Source organism: Dasypus novemcinctus, chromosome 18 (assembly GCF_030445035.2).
Source record: "Dasypus novemcinctus isolate mDasNov1 chromosome 18, mDasNov1.1.hap2, whole genome shotgun sequence".
Lineage (NCBI taxonomy): Eukaryota > Metazoa > Chordata > Mammalia > Cingulata > Dasypodidae > Dasypus > Dasypus novemcinctus.
This window is the reverse complement of record NC_080690.1, coordinates 67318722-67344584: the sequence shown is the minus strand read 5'-3', so window position 1 is coordinate 67344584 and position 25863 is coordinate 67318722. Positions and strand designations below refer to the sequence as shown.

The following is a 25863-nucleotide window of genomic DNA, read 5'->3' as shown; positions in this document are numbered from 1 at the left end:
AATATTTATTTTATTTTATTCCCCCACCCCCAGCCCCAGTTGTCTGTCCTCTGTGCCCATTTGCTGCGTGTTCTTCTTTGTCTGCTTCTGTTGTTGTCAGCGGCATGGGAATCTGTGTCTCTTTTTGTTGCGTCATCTTGTTGTGTCAGCTCTCCGTGTGGGTGGCGCCATTCCTGGGCAGGCTGCACTTTCTTTCACGCTGGGCGGCTCTCCTTATGGGGCGCACTCCTTGCACGTGGGGCTCCCCTACACGGGGGACACCCCTGCGTGGCAGGGCACTCCTTGCGCGCATCAGCACTGCGCATGGGCCAGCTCCACACGGGTCAAGGAGGCCCGGGGTTTGAACCGCGGACCTCCCGTGTGGTAGACGGACGCCCTAACCACTGGGCCAAGTCCACTTCCCCTATCTATCCTTTTTAGAGATGAGAACTCTCACATAGGACAGCTTGAAGTACCTGGCCAAGGTTACTCAAGAGGTCAGCATAAAAGTTAGGGCTCTTACTACAGATAAGCTTGCTTCTTACTCCCTGCTATTCCGTTGTCCCCCTTCTATGAAGAAGTCCACATGTCTGCATTTCCAAATTAATCAAGAAGATGCTCAGAGAATTTTCCCCTTAATAAATCACTTGATATCACATGGCTTCTCATAAGCTACAAAACCACCATAATCAGTGAGGGGGTACAGCTGGTTAATGGATATATATCGAGTTGTTCCTAAGAAGGTGCACTTCAAGTAAGAGATTACACATAAAAGTGATTATCAGGACTGGCTCAAGTGCGCCTCCTTCCCACAAGGAGGTCCTGGGTTCGGTTCCGGTGCCTCCTAAAAAGAAGACAAACAGACACAGAGGGAGCAGACAGCAAGCACAAAAACAGTGGTGGGGAGGGGGGAGGTAAATCAACATGGATCTTTAAGGAAAAAAAGTGATTATCAGTATCCCGAGGTCAGTTTGATATAAAACACACACACGCACTGCAGAGGGCAAAGAATGCTCTCCTTCAGTCCCCAAGATACAGTACTTAAATTTTTGCTATGTTGTGTGAGTATGCCTAGCAGAGAGAATAAAGGTGTTATTAGTATCTTGGTGTAGAATTCCTGAAATCTCTGTATTTTCCCATGGTATATTTTTCTTTGGACCAGTCTTCGTAGATTTGCTCCTTACTTTTGGCCTGCATGATGTTTTAAGATTTATTTTTTTAATTTATTTCTACCCCCCCCCCCCAGTTGTCTGCTCTCGGTGTCCATTTGCTGCATGTTCTTCTTTGTCCGCTTCTGTTGTTGTCAGCGGCACGGGAACCTGTGTTTCTTTTTGTTGCGTCATCTTGCTGCGTCAGCTCTCTGTGTGTGCAGTGCTATTCCTGGGCAGGCTGCACTTTTTTTTGCACTGGGCGGCTCTCCTTATGGGGCACACTCCTTGCGCATGGGGCTTCCCTATGCGGGGGACACCCCTGCGTGGCCCGGCACTCCTTATGCACATCAGCACTGCACGTGGGCCAGCTCCACACGGGTAAAGGAGGCCCAGGGTTTGAACGGCGGACCTCCCATGTGGTAGGCGGACGCCCTATCCATTGGACCAAGTTCACTTCCCTCTGGGTGATGTTTAAAAATGTTCTTGATTTGGCCACCAAATTGAAAAACAGCGATATTTCTCATCCAAATCCATATTTCTGGGCTTCTCTGGAGTTGGAAGTTCAGACCTGCAAGACTTGGGCTTTCCAGCTTGCCAAAGTCCCCACCATGCCCTATTGTCTCCCTGGTAAAGAGACTGCAGGCCAGCTGTCATTTATCATGGAGCTTGTGCCAGAGGCTTCTTAGTGGAATGAAGCCAAAGGTGAAATGTTCTCGAACCCGGGTCTCTGTTGAAAATGGGGAAATGTGTGTGGAGCTGGCTCATGCACAGTAGTGATGTGCGCAAGGAGTGCCGTGCCACGCAGGGGAGTCCCCGGTGTAGGGGAGCCCCACGCGCAAGGAGTGCGCCCCGTAAGGAGAGCCGCCCAGCGCGAAAGAAAGTGCAGCCTGCCCAGGAATGGCGCCGCCCACACGGAGAGCTGACACAAGATGATGCAGCAAAAAGAGACACAGATTCCCAGTGCTGCTGACAACAACAGAAGCGGACAAAGGAGACGCAGCAAATGGACACAGAGAACAGACAACCAGGGTGGGGGGGTAGAAGAGGAGAGAAATAAATAAATAAATAAATCATTAAAAAAAAAAAGAAAATGGGGAGATGCAGACTGGGTTGAGCCAGATTTCGCTAATTAATTTACAAGTTGGTCCCAAGGCTGCTGAGGGTGTAACCCCCTCCCCCCTGCACAGCCCCACCCCCATCCCTTCTTTTCCCATGAGACTGACACCCCTGCTCCCCAGCTCGGGGCTGACAGAGGCTGGACCCCTGAATCTGGCTGGAGACGGCTCCCCGGACCTCTCCGCTCGGAGGGGCTGTGCGTGACTCTTGTTGGCGTGTGCCCCATTATTCACTTCGGATTCCGGTCCCCTGGGCCCCGACTCCGAGTTTCCTGTCGGGCTGAGGCTGCAGCTGCTGTAATTACATCGCGCTCCTGCCTTCCACCTCTTAGCCGGCTCCAGCCTGGTTGCATCATGTCTGTGGGAGCCCCGGGGGAGACTGGGGACAGAGAGCCAGCCAAGGCAGGGCTGGGCCGGGAGGCGGGAGGGATGCTGGGAGAGAAGGGGCCAGAAGCATTCCGGAACGTCACGGGCCCAGCATCCTTGAGTCTGAGAACCTAAATGCGCAGGAGTCTTGACTCCCGGACCTTGGCTGAGTTAGAGCTCCCGAGTCTCTCGGTGTCTGGCTGGGAGGCTGAGCTCGGCGCTAAGGGTTCTGGAGCCTGGCCTGGGAGGGCTGAGAAGATCCCAGCCCTGGCACCTTCAGCCGAGCCCCGGAGACCCTTCCTGCCGGCTGCTCTTGGGGAACGCAAGCTGGGGCAAGCCAGGGGCTGGCTGAAGGCGACCTGGGTCAGGGCAAGGAGGCTGGGCGGGGAGGGCCCCAGAAGGAAGCCGGAGGAGGGGACCGCGTGCAGGAGCGGGGAGGGGGCCCGGCAGGGCGAGCCTGGCCCCAGACGCCGGTCTCGGCTGAGGCCGGGAGAGAGAGGCCAGAGGGACCTGGGCAGGTCCCCACGTGCTCAGCCTCAGCTAATCTGGTTAGCACGCATGGCTCCACGGCCACCCGGGCCTGGCCACTCACTCTTTCCTGTCACCCTCTGTCTGTGAGGTCAGCTCTGCGGCCAGGCGCAGGCTGGGGTCAGATCAAGGCCAAAGGCAGAGAGCAATCCCCTCCCCCCTGGGTCAGCAGATTCCCGGAGCTGCCCCTGCTGCCTTCCCCGGGAGCAGGAGAAGGACGCTGTGCAGGAGGGGCCGGGGCGGCTCCGGGGGGGCCTGAAGGACAGGGAGCGAGGGTCTCGCCAGCGAGGAGCAGGGCAGGGGTGGGGCTGAGGGCGCCCCCCGGGGCAGGGGTGAGAGGCAGCTGGGCAGGGGGGCCACGGGGGCGGAGGGCGGCGGCCAGGGTGAAGCGGCCACGGCCGAAGGTGCTGGAGCTTGCCAGGCTGGCTCAGGTCGGGGCGGGCCCGGCAGCCTCCCGCGGCGGCGAGGGGCGCGCCAGGCCTGGCTGGCGCGGGCAGCTGGGGGCAGCCTCGTCTCGGGGACAGGGCGGGGAGCCCGGGACCCAGGGAGTCAGCTCTGGGGCCCATCGGCAGGCAGGCCCGGGCGGGGGGCCGGGGGCAGAGGCCGGCGGGGTGGGGGGCCCGGGGCAGGCCCCGCTGGCCTGTCGGGCACCTGCTCTCCCCATGACCGCGGGCAGCGGCCTTCCCCGCCCAGCGCCTGGCGCACGGCGCGTGGGCCGAGCCCGCTGGGAAGCCCCTGCCCCTCAGGTGGAGACCTCCGCTGTGCCCGGGGTCCCTCTGCGACCCTTCCCGCAGCGGGAGGCCCGGTAGGGGCTGGTGGCTGGCCACGCGTGGCACCAGCAGCTGTGGACGGCCTCCCGGAAGCAGGCAGGGTGGGTGCCCCTCTTGACACCACACCCCCGCAAGGCCGAGGAGCGGGAACTAGCCTTCCCGGTCACCTCCCCGGGTGGCTGGTGGGTAGGAGCTTGCCACAGCCGTTCTCGTCCCCCTGCACGAGGCACCCTCTCCACAAACTCACAGGTGCACCCAGGCAGACACGGCCGTCAAGAAACGCAAGCAACAGACAGACCCACAACTAGACCCCGTGCTACCCTTAGAGACACGCTGTCCTCCGAAGGCCGCACCCGTCGAGGCACAGATGGGTCTGCATGACCCACAGAAGCCGCTGTGGCCACATCCACGGATGATGCGCAATCAAACCACACATTTAGACGCAGTCACGCCCACTCCCAGGATGCCACGTGTCCACAGTATGTGCCACACAGAAACCGGCCACGCTGGTGAGCTCCCACAGGCCCGCAGCGGTGCCCGCCCGCCGCCACACGCATGCACGCCCCCAAGACGTGCACAGAGTCACGCGCAGTCGCAGCCCCCACCGGCCACGGCCACACGCATCGAGCCACGTGAACCCCCAGTGCACACGGCCGGGTGCACGAAGAGCTGTTTTCACGTACAGCACCGACGCACACACAGAGCGCGCGACAGCACACACACACATTGCCACGCCTATGGGACCACCCGCTCGGGTCGCACAGGGCCCGACCACCCCACAGACTCACAGCCACGGCCCTCGGCGCATTCCGCCCTGGGCCCTGCCTGCCTCCTCCCTCCACCCCCGACTGCTGTGTGTCCCCGGGTCAGCCCGCAGTTCCTCTGGGCGGTCCTCCCGCGTCTCCCTGTGACCCCCAGGGTCCCTGCACGGAGGCCCCGGCCCTGTTCCCCGCAGTGGGTGGAGGAGGAGGGCTGCTGACTCACCCTCTCGGCGCAGCGCCTTCCCACAGCACCCCCTCCGGAAGCCGCCCCTCCCGGGGCCCAGCCTGGGTGACCCCTCACCCGAGGCACCTGCGTGAGAGGGCCGAGCCCTGGACTCCGGGCTCCTGCTGGCCCCTGACAGGTGGGCTTGGCCCCGGGGTCCCGGCCGGGTCCACTGCCGGGCAGGCCACTGCGAGCGCCTGGAAGGCGGTAGGGACCCTGGGGACCCCTCAGCCAGGACCGAGTTCCCGTCTGCGCCTCCCCCACTGGCTCCTGCTGCAGGAGCACAGACCTGATGCCCACGGCCCCTCGCAGCACAGGCAGGGAAACTGAGGCTGGGGGCGTGCGGCTGGTCTGCCGTCCCGCTGGGCACGGCGGCTGAGTGGACATCCTTGGTGCCCGGTGGGGACAGGAAGCCAGTGGGAGGCTGGGTGGGGGGTTGGGTCGCGGGAACCAGAACCTTCCCTCCTCCCATCTCCTCTGACGCAGACGCAGGGCCCAGCGCGGCCGGTGTCATCCTTCGTTAATGCGACAGAACTTCCTGAGTCCCCCGTCTGCCTGCGGACGGGCGAGCAGGGGGTGGGGGGGCCACGGCGCCGCACACGCAAGCACCGCCAGGGGCATCCGTGCCCCCGGAAGCGACTGGGCCTGGCGACGCCGAGGGAAGGGGAGAGGGGCTCGGCCCTGGCGTGTGTGTCGAGGAAGGGCTGCAGCTCCGGGTGTAGGAGCATCGCTGCCGAGCTTGGATGCGCAAAAAACGTCTGCGTAGACTCTCCCCCTGTGACAAAGAGCTCCCCGCGATGGGGCACGTGACCCCCTCGTCCAGATGGGGAAAATGAGGCACGCTGTTTCCCGACCTGGCCTGAGACCCTCGCACAGCAGGTGACCGAACTGGGGCAGGAACGCAAGTGAAATGGGTGCGACCCCATGTCTGCCTCCTTTGCACCCGAAGAGCCTCCCCACAGCAGAGGCCGAGGGACTCTTGCCCTGGGGAAGAGGGGGACACAGGGGGGTGTGTTTGGGGACAGGCGGGAGAGTCCGCTGTGACGGCGATGGCAGAGCCCTGGGTGGCCACCTGCGGCCAAAATATAAGCCCTGGACGTCCAGGTCATCAGAACCTGAGCCTGGGGCCTGGGGGTGCTGGGATGAGGAGGGCGTGGGTGCAGGGGGCCCCTCGGACCGCAGGCTCTGGAAGGCCTCTGGCCCCGTGGCTGGCCACGCTCCCGCCACTGCTTCCTGCTCAGGACGCGGCCTGAGCGTGGGACCCTGGCGCCCAGGCAGGCTCGAGGGACTTGCCGTTGCCCCTGCAGCCTGGCCGCCTCCTTCCTCAGCCCTCTGGAACGAGGGAGCTGTGTCCAGGGAGCCGAAATCTTAGTTGTGCCTGGAAACACTGCATCAGGGAGGAATTTCCTGGTCATTTCTCAATCCCTGGGCAACGTCCTAACCCCAGAGCCCAGAATAGCCCCGTTAGGCCGCCCCCGGAGGCCTGGGCCGCGGCCACCCCCTCGAGGACCGGTTATCTGCGCCATGCAGGCCGGCATGGCGACCACGACCTCGCTGTGGCGCCCACTGGGGCCTGCGAGGGAGGCAGGGAGGGTGCAGGGCGGAGGCTCGTGTGTGGAGGCGGCAGGTGGCCCAGGAGCGGGGACCGCGGGAACGCGGAGGCCGTGGGGGGGCGGCCAGGGGGGGCCACGCACTGAGGGGGGAGGCGGGGGGGGGGGGGGGTTGAGCCCAAGGGGCCTTCTGGAGAGAGCCTGGAGGGAGGGCGGGGCAGCGGGAGGAAATGAAAAAGCAGGGGTGAGCAGGCAAGAGGAGGAGGAGGAGGGAGGGAGGCAAAGCCGACTGGGGCCGGCCAGACGCAGGGCTGCGGCGGAGAGGTGCGCCGGGAGGCAGGCGCGCGGGGCAGGAGGGGCAGGGACAGACAGACGGAGGAGGAAAGAAATAGGGACGCTCGGAGAAAGACGGAGCCAGAGGTACAGAAGGCATGAAACAGGAGTGAGGGGAGAGAGAGAGCGGGGCAGAGGGAAGAAAGTGGGAGATCAGAGGGAGAGAGCGGCTGGGGAGGGCAGCGGGAAGGGACGCCGACCCAGACAGACAGACAGACACGCACGAGGAGGATCGGGAGCAGGAGGCCCGGAGACGGAGGGACCCCAGCCAGACCGAGGCCCCCCGGTGCCATGAGGACGGCGGGGACGAGCTGAGGGGCGGGCGGACGGGGGCTCGCGGACGGGGGGCTCGCGGCTGCCCTCGCCACCCGCACACCCTGGGGACCGCCCCCCCCCCCCCGCCGCGTCCCCAGCGGCAGACGGAGGGGACCCGCGATGGCCGACTCGTGCCGGAACCTGACGTACGTGCGGGGCTCGGTGGGCCCGGCCATGAGCACCCTGATGTTCGTGGCGGGCGTGGCGGGCAACGGGCTGGCGCTGGGCATCCTGGGGGCGCGGCGGGGCGCGCGGCCCTCGGCCTTCGCCGTGCTGGTCACCGGGCTGGCGGGCACCGACCTGCTGGGCACGTGCTTCCTGAGCCCCGCCGTGTTCGTGGCCTACGCCCGCAACAGCTCGCTGCTGGGCCTGGCGCGCGGCGGCCCGGCGCTGTGCGGCGCCTTCGCCTTCGCCATGACCTTCTTCGGCCTGGCCTCCACGCTCATCCTCGCGGCCATGGCCGTGGAGCGCTGCCTGGCCCTGAGCCACCCCTACCTGTACGCCCAGCTGGACGCGCCGCGCCGCGCCCGCCTGGCGCTGCCCGCCATCTACGCCTTCTGCGCGCTCTTCTGCTCGCTCGGCCTGGGCGGCCACCAGCAGTACTGCCCGGGCAGCTGGTGCTTCATCCGCCTGCGCTCGGCCGAGCCCGGCGGCTGCGCCTTCTCGCTGGCCTACGCCAGCCTCGTGGCCCTGCTGGTGGCCGCCATCGTGCTCTGCAACGGCTCCGTCACCCTCAGCCTCTGCCGCATGTACCGCCAGCAGCGGCGCCAGCGGGGCCCGCCGGGGCCCGGGCCGCGGGCGCACGAGCACGAGGTTGACCACCTGGTCCTGCTGGCCCTCATGACGGGCGTCATGGCCGTGTGCTCCCTGCCACTCACGGTGAGTGTCCCCCCCACCCCCGGGAACGGGCGGGGCGGCGTGGGGTGGCCCCGCGGGACGGCCGGGGAGACTGAGGCTCCGAGAGGTCAGAGGGCGACCCTCCGCCTTTCCCGGGGGGGGCCTCTCCCCGTTGGCCTCTCCGGCCGACCCCTTCCATGTCCTCCCACGTCCCTGGCCCAGGCCCCCTAAGCCAGCAGCCCCCCCAGCCCCCCTCGCCCCCGAAGCGCTAACAGGGCCGTCGTTCGTGCAGCGCTTGCCCTGTGCCTGCCCTCCCCGTCCAAGGACGCCCTCAGATGCCCCCGAATGCCTCCTCCCGATTCTCCTGGTGTTTAGCAGGAGACAAAGTCCCCGGCCCACCGCCCCTTGCCCGCAGTCACGCACAGCCAGGTTTTGGCCCCGGGTCCTCAGGTTCCAGGACCTGAGGTCCAGCCCGCAGCACCCCCCCCACCCCGGCCCTGTCTCACCCGCGGTTTGACTCCCCCCTCCGATGTCCAGCCTGCAGCTCCCCCCCCCGCCCTGTCTCACCCGCGGTTTGACTCCCCCCATGATGTCCAGCCTGCAGCTCCCCCCCCCGGCCCCGTCTCACCCGCGGTTTGACTCCCCCCTGATGTCCAGCCTGCAGCTCCCGCCCCCCCGGCTCCGTCTCACCCGCGGTTTGACTCCCCCCTCCGATGTCCAGCCTGCAGCTGCCCCCCCCCCCCGGCCCCGTCTCATCTGCGGTTTGACTCCCCCCATGATGTCCAGCCTGTGGCCCCCCGCCCCGGCCCCGTCTCATCTGCGGTTTGATTCCCCCCCCCCCGATGTCCAGCCTGCAGCTCCCCACCCCGGCCCCATCTCACCTGTGGCTTGACTCCCCCCAGCCCTGCTCCTCCGGGAGCTGCGTTGACCCCTCCGTCAACCCCTGTGACCTGCGGGTGGTCCCCCTCTATTCTGGGCCTCAGTCTCTCCTTCTGTGAGGTGCAAAGGGCTGGGTCGACTGGGGGGGGTCCTCAGACCTTTGGGGGGCTGCGCACGAGTGCACGCTGTGCAGGGACGCACGGCCCGTGGGCTGGCTGCGGCTCGGCCAGCCGTCTCGGAGGGTCCCGGGGCTCGAGGCTGAAACACCCGCGGGCCCCGAGGGCGGCCCCGGCGGGGAAGGGCGGACCCCCGAGCCCGCGGCCTCCTGTTTCCTGGGGCTTTCTCTCCCCCTGCGCCCCGGCTGCCTCCCTTCGCTTCCATCCTCCCTGATTTCCTTCCCCTTCCGACGGGCGCCCGCGCCCCCCGCTGCCAGCGGGCTCCAGCGGGGGTGGGCGCGCCCCTGACGCCCCGGCCCGCCCGCAGGTCCGCGGCTTCACCCAGGCCGTCGCCCCCGACAGCAGCGAGATGGGGGACCTGCTGGCCTTCCGCTTCAACGCCTTCAACCCCATCCTGGACCCCTGGGTCTTCATCCTCTGCCGCAGGGCCCTCTTCCGGCGCCTGTGGCGCTGGCTCTGCGGCCTGGGCCCCGGGGCGCCCGCCGCGAAGGCCCCCGCGGGCACGGAGGGGAGCTGGGTGCCCTTGCCCGCCCGGGCCGGGGGGCGGGCGGCGTCCCCTCCTCCCGCCAGCGCCGCGGGGCCGGCGTCCAAGACGGGGGCGGCCGCCTGCTCCCTCTGCTGACCTCTCCCGCCGCGAAACGGGGGACCCCCCCAAATCCCGGGGGGCCATCAGCTGCTTAGCCCTCCGCCTCCGGGGCTGCCCCTCAGGAGGAGAGCGGGAAAGAGGCCGAGGTCACCCAGGAGCCCAGGAGGAGGGGCCTCTCAAGACCAGCCGCGGCCTGGGGGCCCCGGCCCTGCCCCCCTCCATCGCCCCTTCTCGACGTTTAGAAGCAGAGACTGCTGTGCACACAGGTCTGCGGGGCTAGGTTCCAGCTCCGCTCTGACACCGTTCCGATCGCCCCTTGCCGGTCCCCCCAAATCCCAGGCCACTCCAAGAGCCAGCCCCTCCCCTCGCTCCTTGTTCCCCGGCGGCCTCAGAAGCGCTGGCTTTGGGGTCACGAGACCTGGCACCCCAAGGGGAGGCGAGAGGAAGGGGAGCCTGCCGCCCTGTGGGTGGCGTGGACACGGCCCCCCGGGGCGCGAAGGGCCTGGGAAACTTGCTGGGCCGGAAGACGCGGACTGCGGGGGCCGGGAGCAGGGAGATGGGGAGGCTGGAGGGCGCCGGGGTGCTGGGGGGCCCCCAACCTAAGTCCTGTGTCTGCCCCCAGGGTCCTGAATAAATAACCGCCTCCTTACGTAGCACACGGAGCGGAGCTTCTGCTCCTCGCACAACTTTCATTCATTCACCCATTCATTCATTCCACAAATATCCATCAGGCGTGGACGCAGTCAAGGGTTGGGGACAGAGAGGCCCCTGCTGGGGTGTTTTCCCTCCCCTTCCCCCATTCCCGCTCCTTGGATTGCAGTTTCCTGCCCTCCGAGAGGCCAGGGTGGGGAGAGGGGGCCGCTGTGACAGGAAGTGAGTTGGCACCAGGGTGGAGGGAGGGTGAACGGGAAAGTGCCCCCCAAACTGCCAGTCCCAGTTCCTCTTTCTGACTTGCTCGAGGGTTAGAACAATAAATCCTCACCAGAGCAGGGGCCAGTAGGTGAGATGTGAGCCTTCCAGCAAGACGGGCAAGCTCCAGCTGAGCAAGCGCCTCCTCCGCCCCAGGCCTGGCTCCTACTCGGCTGGCACAACACGGCAGGCGCTGCTATTATTAAACCCTTTCCACAGAGTCTGGAATCAAGGCCCAGAGAGGGCAATCAATTGCCTCAGGTCACACAGCAAGGTGAAAGAAGGGGTGTAGGAGCCAGGCCTCTCTCGGTCTCAGGAGCCCAGCTCCCTTTTGCTCTCTGTACCTGGGTTTGCTCTCCGGTAGGAAGTGATCACTCTCTAGTGTTAGCTCATAGCGGTGGTTTTGTGGATTTAGTGTTTCCCCCTGAAAAGCAATTTAGCCCAGGAGTGAATCTGCGGTAAATGTTGTCACTGGAGCTTTGTTATCTGGTCAAGGGTGGTTTGGAAACAAAGCAGCACTTTGCTCCACTGTTTTGACTTTTTTTTTCTCTTCCTGATTTCAAATCACATTAAAGAACGGGGGTGTCTGAGACGGGTAAAAACAGGCCAGGATAGCTCCTTCATGGGGATCGGCTTCCTTTTGGGGCCCTGAAAGAATGTTACACTTGAAAATGGTTCAAATGATAAACTTTATGTTATAGGTATTTTACCACAGTAAAAAAACAAACCAACCCTGAAATACTAAAAAGACAAAATTGAGGGAAAGAGTTTAGAAACTGTTACAGCAGTCTTGACAGTGTAATCTTACATTCATTGAATCTGTAAGAAAAAGTCAATTTGTAAACCAAACAGGTCAAGAAGTGCCGGCTGCGCTCACCAAACCCGGACGCAGCAGGAACCGACCGCCAGGCGCCTTGAGGATGGGATGGTGGCCTGGGGACGTGCCTGCCTCCTCTCTCTGGCACCCCGAGGGGGGGGCTCCACTCTTTCCCTTGGCCTCATAGGGGCATTAGAGTGCCCGGAACCCTCCCCCGAGGTGGGTGCTTTTGTCATTGCAGATGAAGATGCAGGTGAGGAGGGGGTGCAGCGTGGAGGCTCTGACCGCCGGCCTGGCTTCTCAGCCCGTCCCACCCTGTAGCTCCGAGCCCCGCACTGCGCCTTGGAGGCGCATCCAAACGCCCCCCGCAACCCGGCTGGTCCCTCGGGCTGACGTGGGAACCCCTCCCCTAGCTGGTGCCCCACCGCCCCCCTTGCCTACCTCCCAGGGCGCCCCACTGCTTGTAGGGCAAAGGCCAAAGCCCTTCACGAAATGGGTGGATGACACCCCCGCGCCAGCCCCCACCCACTCTGTTTCAGCCACGTCACACAACTGAGGTTCCCCAAGGAGCCGGGGCTTTTCGGGCCTCCTTATCTTTGCTTATCGATCCCGCCCTTCCTGGCACCATTTTTTCCCCCCTTCTCCCTCCATCAAAGCACACTTGCCCTTCAAGTTCCTGCTTGAACATTTCCTCCCGAAAGACTTAATCACTCTTTCCTCCGTGCGCCCTCGGCACTTTGGCTCCGCTGGGCGCTCCCTGAAGACTGACGTAGCAAAGGCATTTGTTTACTGCTCCGTTCAGCAGGTTCTTTTCTGCCAGGTCTTGTCCCTTTGAAGCTGGGGACATGGCTGTGATTGGGACAGCCCTCGCCTGGCCCGCCCGGGTTCACCGCCAGTGGAGGAAGACAGACCTACCCCCAGGCAGTGAGGACAGAGTGGCAGGACTGGATTGGGGAATCAGGGAGGGCTTCCTGGAGGAAGGAGGGACCTGAAGTTTGAAAGTGAGCGAAATGAGTGGTTCTGTCTTGTTTACAGCTCTGGCTGTAGTGTCTAATATCCCCCTTCGTTACTCATTCATTTGTTCATTTGTTCATTCCCTACATTCTGTTAGGGATTGAGGTGCTCTCCCAAAATGACGTGTTCAAGCCCTAGCCCCCAGGCCTGCGCAGATGATCCCACCGGGAAATAGGGTCTTTGAAGATGGGGTGAAAGACGGGGCCGAGCTGGAGGGGGCCCTAATCCAGTATGACCGGAGGGCTCGGTAGAGGGAATTGGACAGGCAGTAGCAGAGGAGAGATGGCCACGTGACAGAGGGACGACTTGCGCCGTGGGTCGCCGGTGCCACCGCTGGAACACTGCAGGCCCTGCTGGCGCCTGCAGATTTCGGACTTTCGGCCTCCAGGACTGAGAGGCGAAGTCCCTGTGGCTTTGAGCCACCCGGTCTGGGGAGCCTCCTCGAGGCAGCCCTGGGAGACCAAGACCCACTCCCTCGAGCCTGCTCTGTGCCCGGCCCTGTGCCGGGCGGCGCTGGGGACACAGTGGAGACCCACACAGCCCTCGCCCTGCCTGGCCCACGGTCCAAGGGGGCAACAAGAGTCACGTAGGGGGAAGTGGACTTGGCCCAGTGGTTAGGGCGTCCGCCTACCACATGGGAGGTCCGCGGTTCAAGCCCCGGGCCTCCTTGACCCGTGTGGAGCTGGCCCTCATGCAGTGCTGATGCGCGCAAGGAGTGCCCTGCTACACAGGGGTGTACCCGCGTAGGGGAGCCCCACGCGCAAGGAGTGCGCCCCGTAAGGAGAGCCGCCCAGCGCGAAAGAAAGTGCAGCCCGCCCAGGAATGGTGCCGTGCACACGGAGAGCTGACACTACAAGATGACGGCAACAAAAAGAAACACAGATTCCCGTGCTGCTGACAACAACAGAAGCAGACAAAAAAGAACATGCAGCAAATAGACACAGAGAACAGACAACTGGGGGGGAGAGTGGGGGGGGAGGAGGGGAGAGAAATAAATAAAATCTTAAAAAAAAAGTCATGTAGGTATGACAGCAAGTGCTGTGACATGTGCCAGGAAGGCACAAGACAAGGATGTGTGAGGAAGGATATGAGGTGCATGCCACCCTCTGGGAGGAGGGTCAGAAGGGCACATGTTGGGGACAGGTCTGTCCCCTCAAGGGCAGGCGGAAACACACACACACACACACACACACACACACACACACACACACACCGGGGCTGGTCCCAGGAGCGAGGCTCTCCCAGGGCTTCTGAACCCATTGCCCCCTCTACTGGTCACATTGGGAGTGACATTTAGAAGCCGGTCAAGGGCCACCTCACTAGGCAGCCTCTAGCCGGGAGGGGGGACCTGGACACCTCCTCGCGTGTCCTCCTATCTGATCGTCTCTTCAGGCCAGGAGGTGACTTCCACTCTGTGGGGATCACACCGCAGGCTCAGAAACTCCAGCCACGTCTTTGCTTCGGGCTGGAGCCGCGCCCCTCGGTGCCCGGCCCTGCCATTAGGAGCTCTGTCTTTGATTAATAAAGAATGGGGAAGGGAAGTCATGATTATTTAATAATGCAGGCTGTCTGGGAGTCTTTTCAAACACAGGACCTGCGGGGAAAAATAATGACAGGCACGAGAGCAATGCAGGCAACGGGAGGCGGCGGTTAGAAGTGGGGGCTTTGGGGATCGAGATGGGGGTTCGAGACCCAGCTCAGCGCACACTCCCACGCAGCGCGGCCTGATGGGGAGGTTGCCCTCCCTGAGCCCCCGGCTCCTAGCCGTCAGGTGAGGCTAGTGCTCTATCTCCAGCCCGTCCACTGGGGGTGGTGCAAGCGCTCCACGGACAGGTGCTGGGTGTCCCTACAAGTGCATCTGGCCCTGGGAAGAATGAAAGGAGGTGTCCTGACGTGCTTGGCACACTCGCTGGGGTGGAGATTTTGAAGATCTTCCATTTAGGTTTTTATGTTCCCCCATTTCGTGGATGAGCAAACTGAGGCCCAGAGAAGTACAGTTGTTACTCCGAGGTGATCAGGTAGGAAGTGGTCGAGCTGGACCTCGAGGCCCAGCGAGGGCAGGCGGGGCCCGCCCGGGACCTCCGAGGCCCAGCTTTCCCGCTGCAGGACTGCATTTCCCACAGGCGTCCTGGCTGCTAAGGAGGTGGCTCCAGGCTCAGGCTCCGCCACGGGACCCCCCGGCCTGGCCACCCAGCTGGCTTCGGCTGGCCTGAAAGCAAATCTTTTTTTAACGACATTTCCTCTAAGGCCCAGCAGTTAATAGCACAGACTCCTTGGGATCAGACCTGGCATGAACTCCATGTCTGCCACTTCCAGCTTTCAGAGTGACTTGACTTCTCTGGGCCTTAGTTTCCTAGTCTGCAAAATGGGGAGCACGAGCATCCAGCCCAAACGGCTGCTTTGAGGATTCAATGAACTCACGGCCAGAGTGCATGGAACAGAGCCTGCTGGGAAGGAAGCACCCCACACACAGCGGCCCGTGCTTCCTGAGCACTCACTGTCCCTCAGGCTTCGCTCTTACCAATGCATCATACCCTCACCTCGGCCCCAGGAGGGAGATGCGTTGCCCCCACTTCACAGATGGGGACTAGGAGCTCCAGAAAACTTACGTCATCTGCCCAAGGCCACGAGGGGAGGAGCTGGAGTACCAAGGCCTCTTGTCCATCGTGCTTTACTGTCCTGCCCAATGCCAGACCACAGCCAGGGGCAGGGGAACGGCGGATCAAGGGGCCCCAGAACTGCAAGGCAGTTCGCTGCTCCCAGCTGCACCACCCTCCAGTGCCGGGCTGACAATGGCACAAGCCAGGGAGAGCAGCCGGCGTCCCGTCTTCTCCCTGCCACAAAGCAGGCCTGACCGTGGGCCCCCCCCACGGCGCCCTGCCTCACCAGGACGCCCGAGGCTTCTCATCCTCCCGAAACCAGGCAAAGACGAGGGGAAGATTTTATTCCACTGAATTCCATCTCCGTCGGACTCCTACCCAGCCCCCAGGATTGAGCGAGAGCGGCTTGGAAGTTAATGTTTCTTACCTTCGCTCCCCGGGTCCCTGAAGGGGCGCCGATCAGATATACGCTGGGTGGAGCTGGGCAAGGCCGTGCGTTTAGGGAAAAGCTCTGAGGGTTCTGCTGAGACATTCCTCCACTACAGCGCCCTCTCATCCCCACTCACCACAATGAAGCGCATGAGCTTTCTGTGGTCTGTGATTGTTTGGAGCTTGTTTCAAATCTCCAAACATACCCTAAGTCCCATCCCGTCTGGGAATCATCTGCAAGCCCCAGTGTACCCTGTGGAGAATCACCCACTGGCCTCTGGGGCCGACAGGCTCTGGCCCTTGCCCTCAGTTCACCTCACTGAGCCCAGGAACCCTGCCTGGCCTATCTCACTGGCTTTCTTTCAGTTCCTGTGTGCCCACTCTTCCTGCCTCAGGGCTGTCACACATGCTGGCCCCTTGGTTGGAACACCCTTCCTTCCTCTCCAGGTCAAGGTCACGACTCCTCTTTCAGGTCTCAGCTCGCATATCCACACCCCCGGCGGGGTTGAATCCTTCTCCATGGGCCTCATGGCGTGCTGGGCCTCCCCCCCAGCCCTCCCAGTGCTCATTTTGTATTATTTGGTGACTGATAACACCTCCTCTCCTCAAGGCAGGGGCTGCTTTCTCTGGCACTCAGTAGACGGGAAGCAGGGCAGTCTCCTGCCCTAGCGGCCTGGCAATCAAGCCGGGATCAGAACCACAATTGAGAGGCGCTAACCTCTGCTGGATGGGACAGGACAAGACTTTAGGTATTTACAGTGAGCACGGAGGAAAGAAAGGCTCTACCACGGCAGGCAGAGGAATCCAAGAGCTGCGGGAGCGGGCAGAGAAACCAAGACGGGAGGGGGAGAGCCAAGTCAGGTAGTCACTGTATTTTATTGGAAAACATTGATATATATTTTTCTTCACAGCTTGAACTGAACACAATATTGCCCGGTTTTAAAAACAAACAAACAAAAAAAGACCCAAAAAACCAAAACACTCCAAAAATGTCCACAGCCTCACGCCGACCTGCCCTTAACCTCAGCTCTTGGCTGGGTCTCCTGCTACGCCCCATCCCTCTCTTCCCTTGGAAACTGGGTGCCAGAGGGTAGATGAGAAGATTCTCACAACTGGGCAGGTCCTAGGAAAAGCCACTGGATCGACCTGGGCAGTAGGGGGGGGGGGGGCGACCAGATGAAATGAACAGTAAAAGGAAAAAAACGTGAAAATCCAGACGACTGAACTGCCCGCATTGACTTACTTGTCCCAAAGGCAAAAGTCAGAAGCAAGGTCACGGATCATGCTCTCCGCGGGGGCGTGTGGGGTCAGGCGGGGGCAGGGCAGAGGGGGCACGAGAGACAGCACGGACGTGAGGAAGCCGCGCCAGGTGGTGGCGGGAAAGCAGGCGGCGCTGGCTGCCCGGGAAGTAGAGGCTGCCCTGCCAGGTGGTCCTCCAGGCAGGGGGTCAGCCGACAGGAGTGCTTTATTGCAGGCATGCTCTCTTGATAGCGTGGGGGCCCACCTGCCCTGCCCCACCTTCAGCTAGCCCGGCATGGTTTTAGACAAAATTAAAAAGTTTTAAGAGGCAGAGGGGGAAAAGAAAACAGTAAGAAAGGCTAACCAGCACACCGCAAACTGACCATCCCCACATCCATTCCAATGGAGGGAACTCAAGGGGGGCGGGGCGGGGCGGGCAGGGAGCGCCATGGATGTTAGCACCAGGTATTTACAGAAGAGCTTGAGATCGCTTTAGGAACACGGGCACAGACAATTTGCAGCGTGGCAAACTGAGCAGTCCCTCTCTCCCAAGCCCGACCTTAGAAAGCCAATCAGAGATGGTTTCAGAATAACAGCCAATGGGATCTGAGTGTCGTCCATTCTGCCTGTCTGTCCTTCCTAGGCATCGGCCCCTTCCCAGTGGTGAAAGAATGCCAGCGTCCCCACTCCCCACTCCCCTGCCCCTCAACCCTCTCCTGGCACTGCCTCAACTGCTCATTCCCCCACAGACTTCCCAGATGCCTCTCTTTGCACCTCTGCCCCAAAAGGCTGCTGGGACCTGCACACGGAATCACAGGGCTGGCTGCGTGCAACAGCAAAGGGCATGCTCTCCTGCCTGGGTGAGGGCCTCTTCCCTGCCCTAGCAGGTTCCAGGACAGGGCTGGCAGCCACCCCAGCTCCCAAAATAAGATGACAAACAAAAGGAAGCAAACCAAAACCGAGGAGAGCCATCCGGGCTGGAGGAGGGCAGAGGCTCCCAAAGGGGAAGGGAGTGGGGGGTGGAGTTGAGAAAGCATCAGGCCTGGGAAGATGTGAGGGGAGGGGGAGGCAAAAGGAAGAGATGAGGGGGTGTGGAAGGAGACTCAAGGAGGAAGGAGAAAGAGCAATCATGCAGCTTGGGACAAATCTTTTGTTACTTTATCAGATTCTCAGTCAATCAATTGGTGTTTGCTAGAACCAGGGTACGCAGGGGGAGTGTTGAGAGTGCGCGCGCGAGGAGAGAGAGATCAAGAGAACGGGCATCGCCAGCTGCCCGGGGCCTTCACTTTGCAGTCATCATCTGTACAAATTCTGTGGAGGAAACAGAGAGAGGAAGCCATCAGGCAGAGAGCAAGGCTGAGCCACGAGTGGCCCTCCCTGACATGAGGGACCTGGGGCTTGTTCCCAAAGGTGCGACTCTCACGCTGGCCCCGGTGGCAGACTCACCTTCATAATTGACCTGGCCATCTCCATCGATGTCGGCCTCTCTGATCATCTCGTCCACCTCCTCGTCGGTCAGCTTCTCACCCAGGTTCGTCATTACATGACGCAGCTCTGCAGCGCTGATGTAGCCGTTCCCATCCTGGGGTGGGGGTCAAGGCTCTGAGCTCAAGGCATCCACTCAGCACGTTCCCCCAGAGGAAAAAGAGGCAGCGGGACAGGGACAGAGGTCACCCTCCTTTGGCAGGTGAGGAAACTCCAGCCCCAAGGAGGGCTCCCAAGGTTGCAGAGCAAGTAGGCAGAGGGGATGGCCCCGGGACCCCGGCTTTCTGGGGGTGGTGCCTCAGTGGTTCCAACTGTGCTGAGTTTTCTGGGGCCCAATTGGCTCTGGCTCTCCGCCTGAGGGCTGGCCTCAGGTGCAGAGGCCGCCCCGGCCCAGGGCTGCTTACCTTGTCAAAGACGCGGAAGGCCTCTCGGATCTCCTCCTCGCTGTCTGTATCCTTCATCTTTCTGGCCATCATGGTCAAGAACTCCGGGAAGTCAATGGTCCCATTCCCTGGATGGGGGGAGGGAGGGGGATGCTCGTGGCCTGGGCTGGGGAGATTTGGGCTCATCTATGGCACTGATGGAGGCTCCTGTGGCCACTGGCGGTAACCGGCAGAGGGGCTGCCACCCCCCACTCCGAGGGGGCTCACCGTCTGCGTCCACCTCATTGATCATGTCCTGCAGCTCTGCTTCAGTGGGGTTCTGTCCCAGGGATCTCATCACTGTCCCCAACTCCTTGGTGGTGATAGTGCCGTCTCCATCCTTGTCAAAGAGGGAGAAGGCCTCTTTGAACTCTGGGGGAAGAAGGGAAACAAACTAGGGTCAAGACTACGAGAGGGAGATCCGTACCACGGGGGCTGGACTCCGCCCTGGAGGAAGGCCCAAGCAGTCAGCTCCACCTGAAGACACCAGGGCAAGCTCAGCTCTGGCCAACCCTCTCCCCTCACTGCTCAGGCAGAATCCTTCCTTCCTTCAGTCAGTGTTTATTGGACAACTACTCTCCCAGGTAAAGTTTGACCAACGTAGCTCAGTGAAAAAGAGGGCAATGGATTGACAGCCATCATCAAAGAATGCTACATTTCTTTTTGGCCCCTGGCTTTGGCCCTTTCTCCTCACAAAGGACAAAATGGTCCAATGTCATTAGGTAGATGAGAGCTCTCCATTGGAAGTGTGCCAGCCGAGGTCAACTGGCTGGGAAGAGGAGGGCAGGGGGAGGGTAGAGGAGGCTGTGGAATTGCCTTTGGTCTGCCTGAGGAAGAAACACAGCACTGAATCCCTCTGCCTGGGACTGCCAGCCCAGATCCCTGCCACGGATGCTCCCGGCTTCCAGAGGAGGAGCTGAGCGGCTGTGCGTGGTGAAGTGTGGGGGTGATCGGCAGCAGAGCATGGCTGATGGACGGTGCGTGGGGTAGGATGGAGGATGGGAGAAGGGGGCTGGCTGCTAACCCAGGAGGCTGAGGAGCTAGTGCACGAGTGGGAAGGCCACAGCTGGGGCTGCATCAGGAGCAGGGAGATGCTGTTTGCTGATCAGGGAGAGAAGCACGTGGCTCCTGCCCTCCCACTGGGCCCATTTTGGCACCTGGTGCTCCCCTACCCCCAAGCCCTCAGAGAACAGATGCCTGGCAGCCTATTCCCAGAGGGTGTGGGCTGGGGTGAGGTGGTGGACAGTTGTTAAATGGTGACAGGATGAAAACTGGGTGTGTGTGTTTGTATTAGATGAGGGAAAGGGTGGCAGGTGGGGTGGGAGTGATAAATACAGCTGGGCAGCTGGGACCACCGGCCTCCTGGCCCTGGGGAAACAGAAGGGGTCTCTTTGGGGATGCTGGCACCTCCCCTGTTGAGGCCCTGTTACTCTTGGGGGGTAGAGAGTGGGCCACAAGAGTACCCTGAGCTCATGATCACTAAACAACAAGGTTTTCCTCAGTGTGTCTCCAGAGCCACCCGGGGCCAAAGTTTAGAAGCAGAAGGTGCAATGCTATCTGTGTTTGGCTGGATGGGGCTGGTGGGGAGAGGAGAGAAAGGAGGGAGGGTGAGTCCACTCCTTCTTCCATCTACTTCAGAATCCAGGCCGACAGCATTTTCCATGTAACCCGTTTAATCTGACAGCAAAGCTGTCAGGGGGTAGGGAAGCTGGTGGGAAAAAGGGGCCCATTCCCTAATCTTTCTTCTTATCTCCTAATGCTGGCTCATTGCTGTGGAGATAAATCAAGAGTGGAGCTCTGCCCTCAGGGGGCTCATGGTCTGGGAGAGGGGGACATGGAAACACACTCCCTCCCTCCCTCATTCAAGAATTCCTGCAGCTGTGACCTTCCCAGGGCTTTGGGGGTCTATAAAAATGAATTTGATGGGGATCCAAGGGTTTCTTCTTGCTTAGGGGGAGATAAACAATTGTTCCTTTATTCATTTATTTAGCTAACAATGTTGTAGACACTGAGGATATAGCAGAGACCATAAAACAAAGTCCCAAACTCAAGGAACTCCTATCTAGTGGCAGGAGAAACACGTGAAGCCATAATAAAATGGTTTCAGATAGCGTTAAGTGCTCTGAAGGAAACAAGCAGTTTGCTGAAGAGTAAAGGAAGGTTGTTATTTGAGAACGGGGGCCAGGGAAGGCCTCTCTGAGGTAACATTTCAGCTGAGACCTGAAGGATGAGATGGAGCTGCCTCTGCAGAGAGCTAGGGGAGAAGTGTTTCTGGCAGAAGAAAAAGCAAGTGCAAGCACGTGCAAAGGGAAAGGCCAAGTGCAGGGAGAGGCAGAAGTGGGAGTGACTAGACATCTCCTGGGCGGCCCCTAAAGTGGGACAGGAGCTCTGCAGCTCCACAGGGAGGTGGGGAGCTCATCTTCCAGGCCCGTCTGGCTGGAGGGGTGGACAGACAGCTGGGCTCACTGGCAGCCCCTGCCCTCAAGGACCACAATGACCCACAGCCAGGAGGAACGCAGCCTTTGCCACCATGGGCAGGTCTGCCTCGGGACCTTGGGGTTTGGTGTCATTGGGGCACTGGTGTGCTCTTACAAATACCTACCAATGTTCTGAGGGCAAGGCCTAGTGTTAGGTGATCCAGGGGCCACCCGGGTTTTCTCTCTCAGGTGTTACTCCTGGGGGAGCATGAGGGTAAGGTTGGACAGGGATGCAGAAGCCTTCCCGAGGCAGGCCGCGGGGGAAGGGGAGGCAAGCTCACCTGCGATCTGCTCCTCAGTCAGCTGATCAGCCTGCAAAAGCAGGAAGGAGAAAGTTAGTCACAGGCCGGCCCGCCAGCACTGATGCAGCTTCTCCAGCCCCACAGCAGCTGCCCCGGCTGGAGTGGTGGTGCAGGGCACAGGTTGGAGCTCAGCCTTATCGTTGCTGCTGGGAGCTCCAGAGGCTGAGTGAAGGGAGCAGTTGCCCTAGAGGCCTAATCAAGCAGCTCCAGAAAGCTCCAAAGCGAAACAGGCAAGTCCTTGGGGAGGGCAGAGGGAAGAGGTCAGGGGCTATCTTGCCATCTTGCCACAGATGGTTCTGTGCCATCTATTTGGAGGTGCTGGTCTAGGCAGGGTACACCCACTCTGGCAAAAATTCTCCCAACTGGTGGCTCTTGGCTGCCCTAAGTTTTCAAAGGTACCCTGGCAGACCCTGCCAGGCCAGAGGCAGTCGCTCACCCCAGCCCCTCCACCCCCTTGCGCAGAGGGTAGGGCAGGACACCACTCTCTTCTGTTTCTTTTGGGCAAGAGGGACAAATGCTGGGGAGAGGACAGCAGCAGGCAGCAGTCAGGGAGCCAAAGGCTACAGGACTGAAGTTGGCTTCCCCAGCAGCGCTCTGCTTTTTAACCCTTCCAGCTCTGGACATTCTGGGGCCCTGGCTGGTCTGCGGCAGGCAGCCCTTGCTGCAGGCCAGGTTGGGGGTGGGGAGAGGAGAGGCAGAGACTGGCTTCTCCTGTACTGGTGTGCTGGGAACCACCACGTATAGTGATCTTTATGGGGGAGGTACCAGATCGAGGGCAGCTAAAAGGACTTCTCTTGGTTTTTGTGAATGCTACCAAGAAGGTGCCACCCTCCTGGACCACCCTGAGTGCACACTTCTGTTCCCCTTCCACTACTTCCGTTCACAGGGTAGGGGAAAGGGGGTCCCAGCTCCACAGCAGGGTTCTTTTCTTGAGTCTGAGCCCCAGAAACCAATGCAAACTACTGCATTTGCATTATTCTATATAGAGATTCCAGAGTGTCCACCGGAGGCTAGCAACCTCCCCCCTCTTTCTGTACCAAATATTAGGAACCACTGGTCTAAAATGTCTCCCCCTTATCCCCCTAGGAAAGAGGAACTTGAGGTCAATCCCCAAATAGGCAGAATGGGAAGGGGAATCAGTTATGATGACAGAAGGGAGACAGTTAAGAGGGGAAAGGAGGAAAGTACCACACATGCACTTTCTATTGAAAGTCCACAGCCTAAATGGAGGGTTGGGAGGCCAAATGGAGACTCCTCTGCACTGTCCTCAGAAAAGACCCAGGGTGGCTGGCTTTGGAAAGGCCAATCTGGCAGCCTTGCTCACCTGCTGCCCATGGCTCCTAGGGGCAAAGAAGCCTGGGCCGATCCCTAGGTCCTGCCACCAGAGGAAGCCGCTTGGGGAAAGTGAGAAGAGAGAGAGGCTGGGCTTCTGGTTACCAAGGCCGGGGCCATGCCAGGGGAGGGGGAGGACGGAGAACAGAGCCGAGAGGAGCAGCCCGGGGAGGAGGGCTGTCATTCCATCTGCTTTCTCTTCTCTTCCCCAGGCCTAGACTGGAAAGAGCTGGCCCCATCAGGGACCCTGCACCCCTACCACACCATTCTGTACCACACCAGGCGGCTTTCCCCAACCTTTAGGCAGCGCCACAGTGGGCTGGGAGACGGGGGCAGGAGGCTTTGACAGGTTGCAGAATGCCCAAGAGAGGCACTGAAGGAGGGTGCTTGCCATTTTCCAGAGGAGCTGAAGATGCAGATGAGGCACTGCCACGTTCTGTTGCCGGGTTGCTGCAAAAAGGCGTGGCTCTGCCTGTCAGGCCTGCCACTCACCCTCCCCTTTAGGAGACCCTCTCCTCTGCTTAGCAGAGAAAAGGTCCCAGCTCTGGGATCTAGATCTCAAAGCCTGGCTACTGCCCAGAAACCTGATTGCCTGATGTGCAGTCATCAGTGGGGACCCCTTCTCAGGGTTTCTTCCCCTTCCAGACCTGAAAATTTTAAGCTTTCACCAAAAATGGTCTCTAAAATAACCCAGCTGGTCTCCTGCTTCCTTATCCCTCACCTCAGACTCCAGCAAGGGGCTGAAGGGAAAAAAATGTGGGGGTGGGGGAGGGAAGAGTGTTTTATTTCCCTGCCTTGCTCCAGCCAATGCCAGAGAGCAGTGTTAGATGAGATCAGAAACCAAGGCCAGGGCCCCTCACCCGGGCCAAGGAGGAGCCACAGAGCTCAGGCCAAAGTCCAAGGCCAGTTACCAGTGACTTGCCTCACCCATACCTTGCTGATTACAAAAGGAAAGGGAAACTGGTCAGGGTCAAAACACGGGTCCTACTTCGGAGGTGGGGGCCTCCTGGCACCTGCTAGCACTCCAGGGCCCCTGCAGCAAGGCTCAGCTGGGGGAGACGGGGTGGCGGCCAGAGGCGCTGTCGGGTCTGTGTCAGCAAGTATGAGACCTGATCCACGGCAGCGGCTGCCTGGCCTCCCTGGCCTCGCCAGGGAGGCTGGCTGGGCACAGCTGGGAGGCTAAGCCTCAGGGAGCTGTGGGTGTTGGGGCTGGCAGGGAGTAGGAGCGAACTCGGCTTCTGATTTCTCTCAAACCCTAGCCGCATGACTTAACAGAAGCACTCAGTGAGGGCCCTGAATGGCACGGGGGGCCCTGAGGCCAATGAAGGGGTCCCTCAGGAGGTTCTCATCGGTCAAGCTCTGCAGCCCCCACCCCGAGGGCACGGGGAACTGGCATCCGATGTCACGCATGCACTGCACTGCACTGTCATTTGGCACAAGTGAGGAGATGCAGAACAGTGCGGGGAGCTGGAGATGAGGAGATACCCTGCAATCCTGTTCGGAAAAGGCAGCTCTCTTGACCTGCAAGGGGCAGCGAGGGTGACGCTTTTTGTCTTAAAAAAAAACCCCGGCTCCTTTGATGCACCCCAAACTTTGATCCTCCACCCTCATTGCATGCAGCTTCAGTGCGCAACAGGGGCCTGGACGACTCCGCCCACCGCTCCCCCGGCCCTGGTGTCTGCAGCCCAGCCCCGTTCTTCTGGGGGCAGCCGTGGGCAAGGGGGGACTGCAGAGCCACGCCCTCCGCCTCTGCAGCCCACTCCCCACCCGGACTGAACAGTCTTTGTCCCCGCCTTTCTCTGGAGACTTCCAGGGAGCTATCCACATCCACCTCCGAACCAGGCCCACTTTGGCTGCCACTCATTTTTCTCTTCCTCCTCCTCCAATGCTCGCCAGAGCCCCATTCAATCTCATCTCCCACCACCCAAGCAGCAGCCTCCCCCACCCCTCACCTTGGAAACCCACCTCATCACGGGGCCAACGAGAACACTCGTCCCCACCCTTCCCCCCAGCCAAAAAACCCAAACACCTCCCCCCCTAGTTCAACAGCCTTAACCCACTAGTAACCCCAGCACCTTCACCCAACTACCCCCCAAATCAACCCCAGGACCCCCTGAGCCCTGACTACTAGAGAGCACCGGCCTCGCCATCCCCTTTTAACCACCTCCAGCGCTGGATCCTTCCTAGGTCCCGCAGGCTTCAAGAGCATCTAACCGCAGCTGCCACCCACCCCCGGCTCCTTCTCCCCTTCCTCCCTGCTCGGCAGGGCTGGGCTTCGGGGAACCCCCTCTCTCTACCTTCAAGGACCTCATCTGGAGACACGACCCCCATCCCCGGCTCTGTCTGTCCCCGTCTCCCGGGAGCCCGGAGGCCACTGCTTTCCACCCAGGCCCCGCTGCCCACGGCCACCCAGGCGGGAGCGCCCCAGCAGCCCGGCCTCCCTCAGCTCCCCCTTCCTTGCATCCTCTCAGGACCCAAATAACTCCCTCCCGAGCCAGTATTTCCCATCTCGCCCCCACCCCGGGGCGCATCAACACCACACTCCAGAGACCAAATGCCCCATCCCGGCTCCAAAAGCCCTTTCTGGGGTCCAAACGGCCCCTGTGAAGGTCCAGATGCTCCATCTTGGGCTCAAGGGCCCACACGGGGGTCTAAACGCCCCCCTTTTGTGCTAAAAGTCGCTTTCGGCAGCCCCAACTCCCGCTCTGGGTTCAAATGCCCCCCACAGGGGCGCGGAGAGTCCATTCAGGGCTCCAACGCCCCTTTCGGTGGGTGGTGGGGGTCCAGCCGCCCTCGCGGGGTCCTGCCCGCGCCGGGCCCACTCCAGCGCCCCCAAGCCCGGCGGCCCTCAGCCTCACTCACCATGGCGAGGCCCGGGGCGTCCGGTGCGCGGGGATCAAGGCTCCTCCGGCGGCGGTAGCAGCTGCAGCAGCTCGAGCTCCGCCGCGCGTCCGCGCCTCCACACTCACTGCCCGCAGCGCGCGCCGCCGCCGCCCGCCCCAACGGTCCCTCAACGGCCGCCGCGCGCGCCCCGCCTCGCCTGGCCCCGCCCCGCCCGGCCCGCGCGTCGTCGCACTGCGACTCCCTCGGATCCTTCCGCGTCCCTCTGCCCGCGGACCAGCCCCGCACGGGTTCGAGGGTACTGCCGAACGCGCGCGCGCGCTCCCGCCGCGGGACTACTTTCCTCCGCCGCGGGACTACTTTCCTCCGCCGCGCGCCCCGCCCCCTGGGCCCACTCCACTTTCCTCCCCGGCGGAGGAGCACCGCT

General features: G+C 61.5%; 2 protein-coding genes across 2 annotated transcripts; one reads left to right on the top strand and one right to left on the bottom strand.

Moving 5' to 3' along the window:
* The first annotated feature begins 6669 nt into the window (after nucleotides 1–6669).
* Nucleotides 6670–12989, top strand: PTGIR (prostaglandin I2 receptor). The gene is made up of 2 exons (XM_058280469.2): nucleotides 6670–7970; nucleotides 9291–12989. Exons 1-2 carry the CDS (start codon nucleotides 7212–7214, stop codon nucleotides 9603–9605), a joined length of 1074 nt encoding a protein of 357 aa, XP_058136452.1. The 5' UTR covers nucleotides 6670–7211; the 3' UTR covers nucleotides 9606–12989.
* Nucleotides 12990–16195: 3206 nt separating this feature from the next.
* CALM3 (calmodulin 3) lies at nucleotides 16196–25777 on the bottom strand. Its single transcript, XM_004455882.4, has 6 exons — nucleotides 25458–25777; nucleotides 21243–21273; nucleotides 18713–18856; nucleotides 18467–18573; nucleotides 18024–18159; nucleotides 16196–17888 (listed from the first exon to the last, which is right to left on the bottom strand). The coding sequence occupies exons 1-6, from the start codon at nucleotides 25458–25460 to the stop codon at nucleotides 17860–17862; spliced, it is 450 nt and encodes a 149-aa protein (XP_004455939.1). The 5' UTR covers nucleotides 25461–25777; the 3' UTR covers nucleotides 16196–17859.
* Nucleotides 25778–25863: the final 86 nt, after the last annotated feature.

Coding starts and splice junctions, on each gene's coding strand:
- CALM3 (XM_004455882.4), bottom strand. Junction 18,574..18,712: donor CAATGAGGTGGACGCAGACG/GTGAGCCCCCTC, acceptor CCCCCCATCCAG/GGAATGGGACCATTGACTTC. Junction 18,160..18,466: donor CCTTCCGCGTCTTTGACAAG/GTAAGCAGCCCT, acceptor CCCCCACCCCAG/GATGGGAACGGCTACATCAG.
- PTGIR (XM_058280469.2), top strand. CDS start 7,212: ATGGCCGACTCGTGCCGGAACCTGACGTACGTGCGGGGCTCGGTGGGC. Junction 7,971..9,290: donor TGTGCTCCCTGCCACTCACG/GTGAGTGTCCCC, acceptor GCCCGCCCGCAG/GTCCGCGGCTTCACCCAGGC.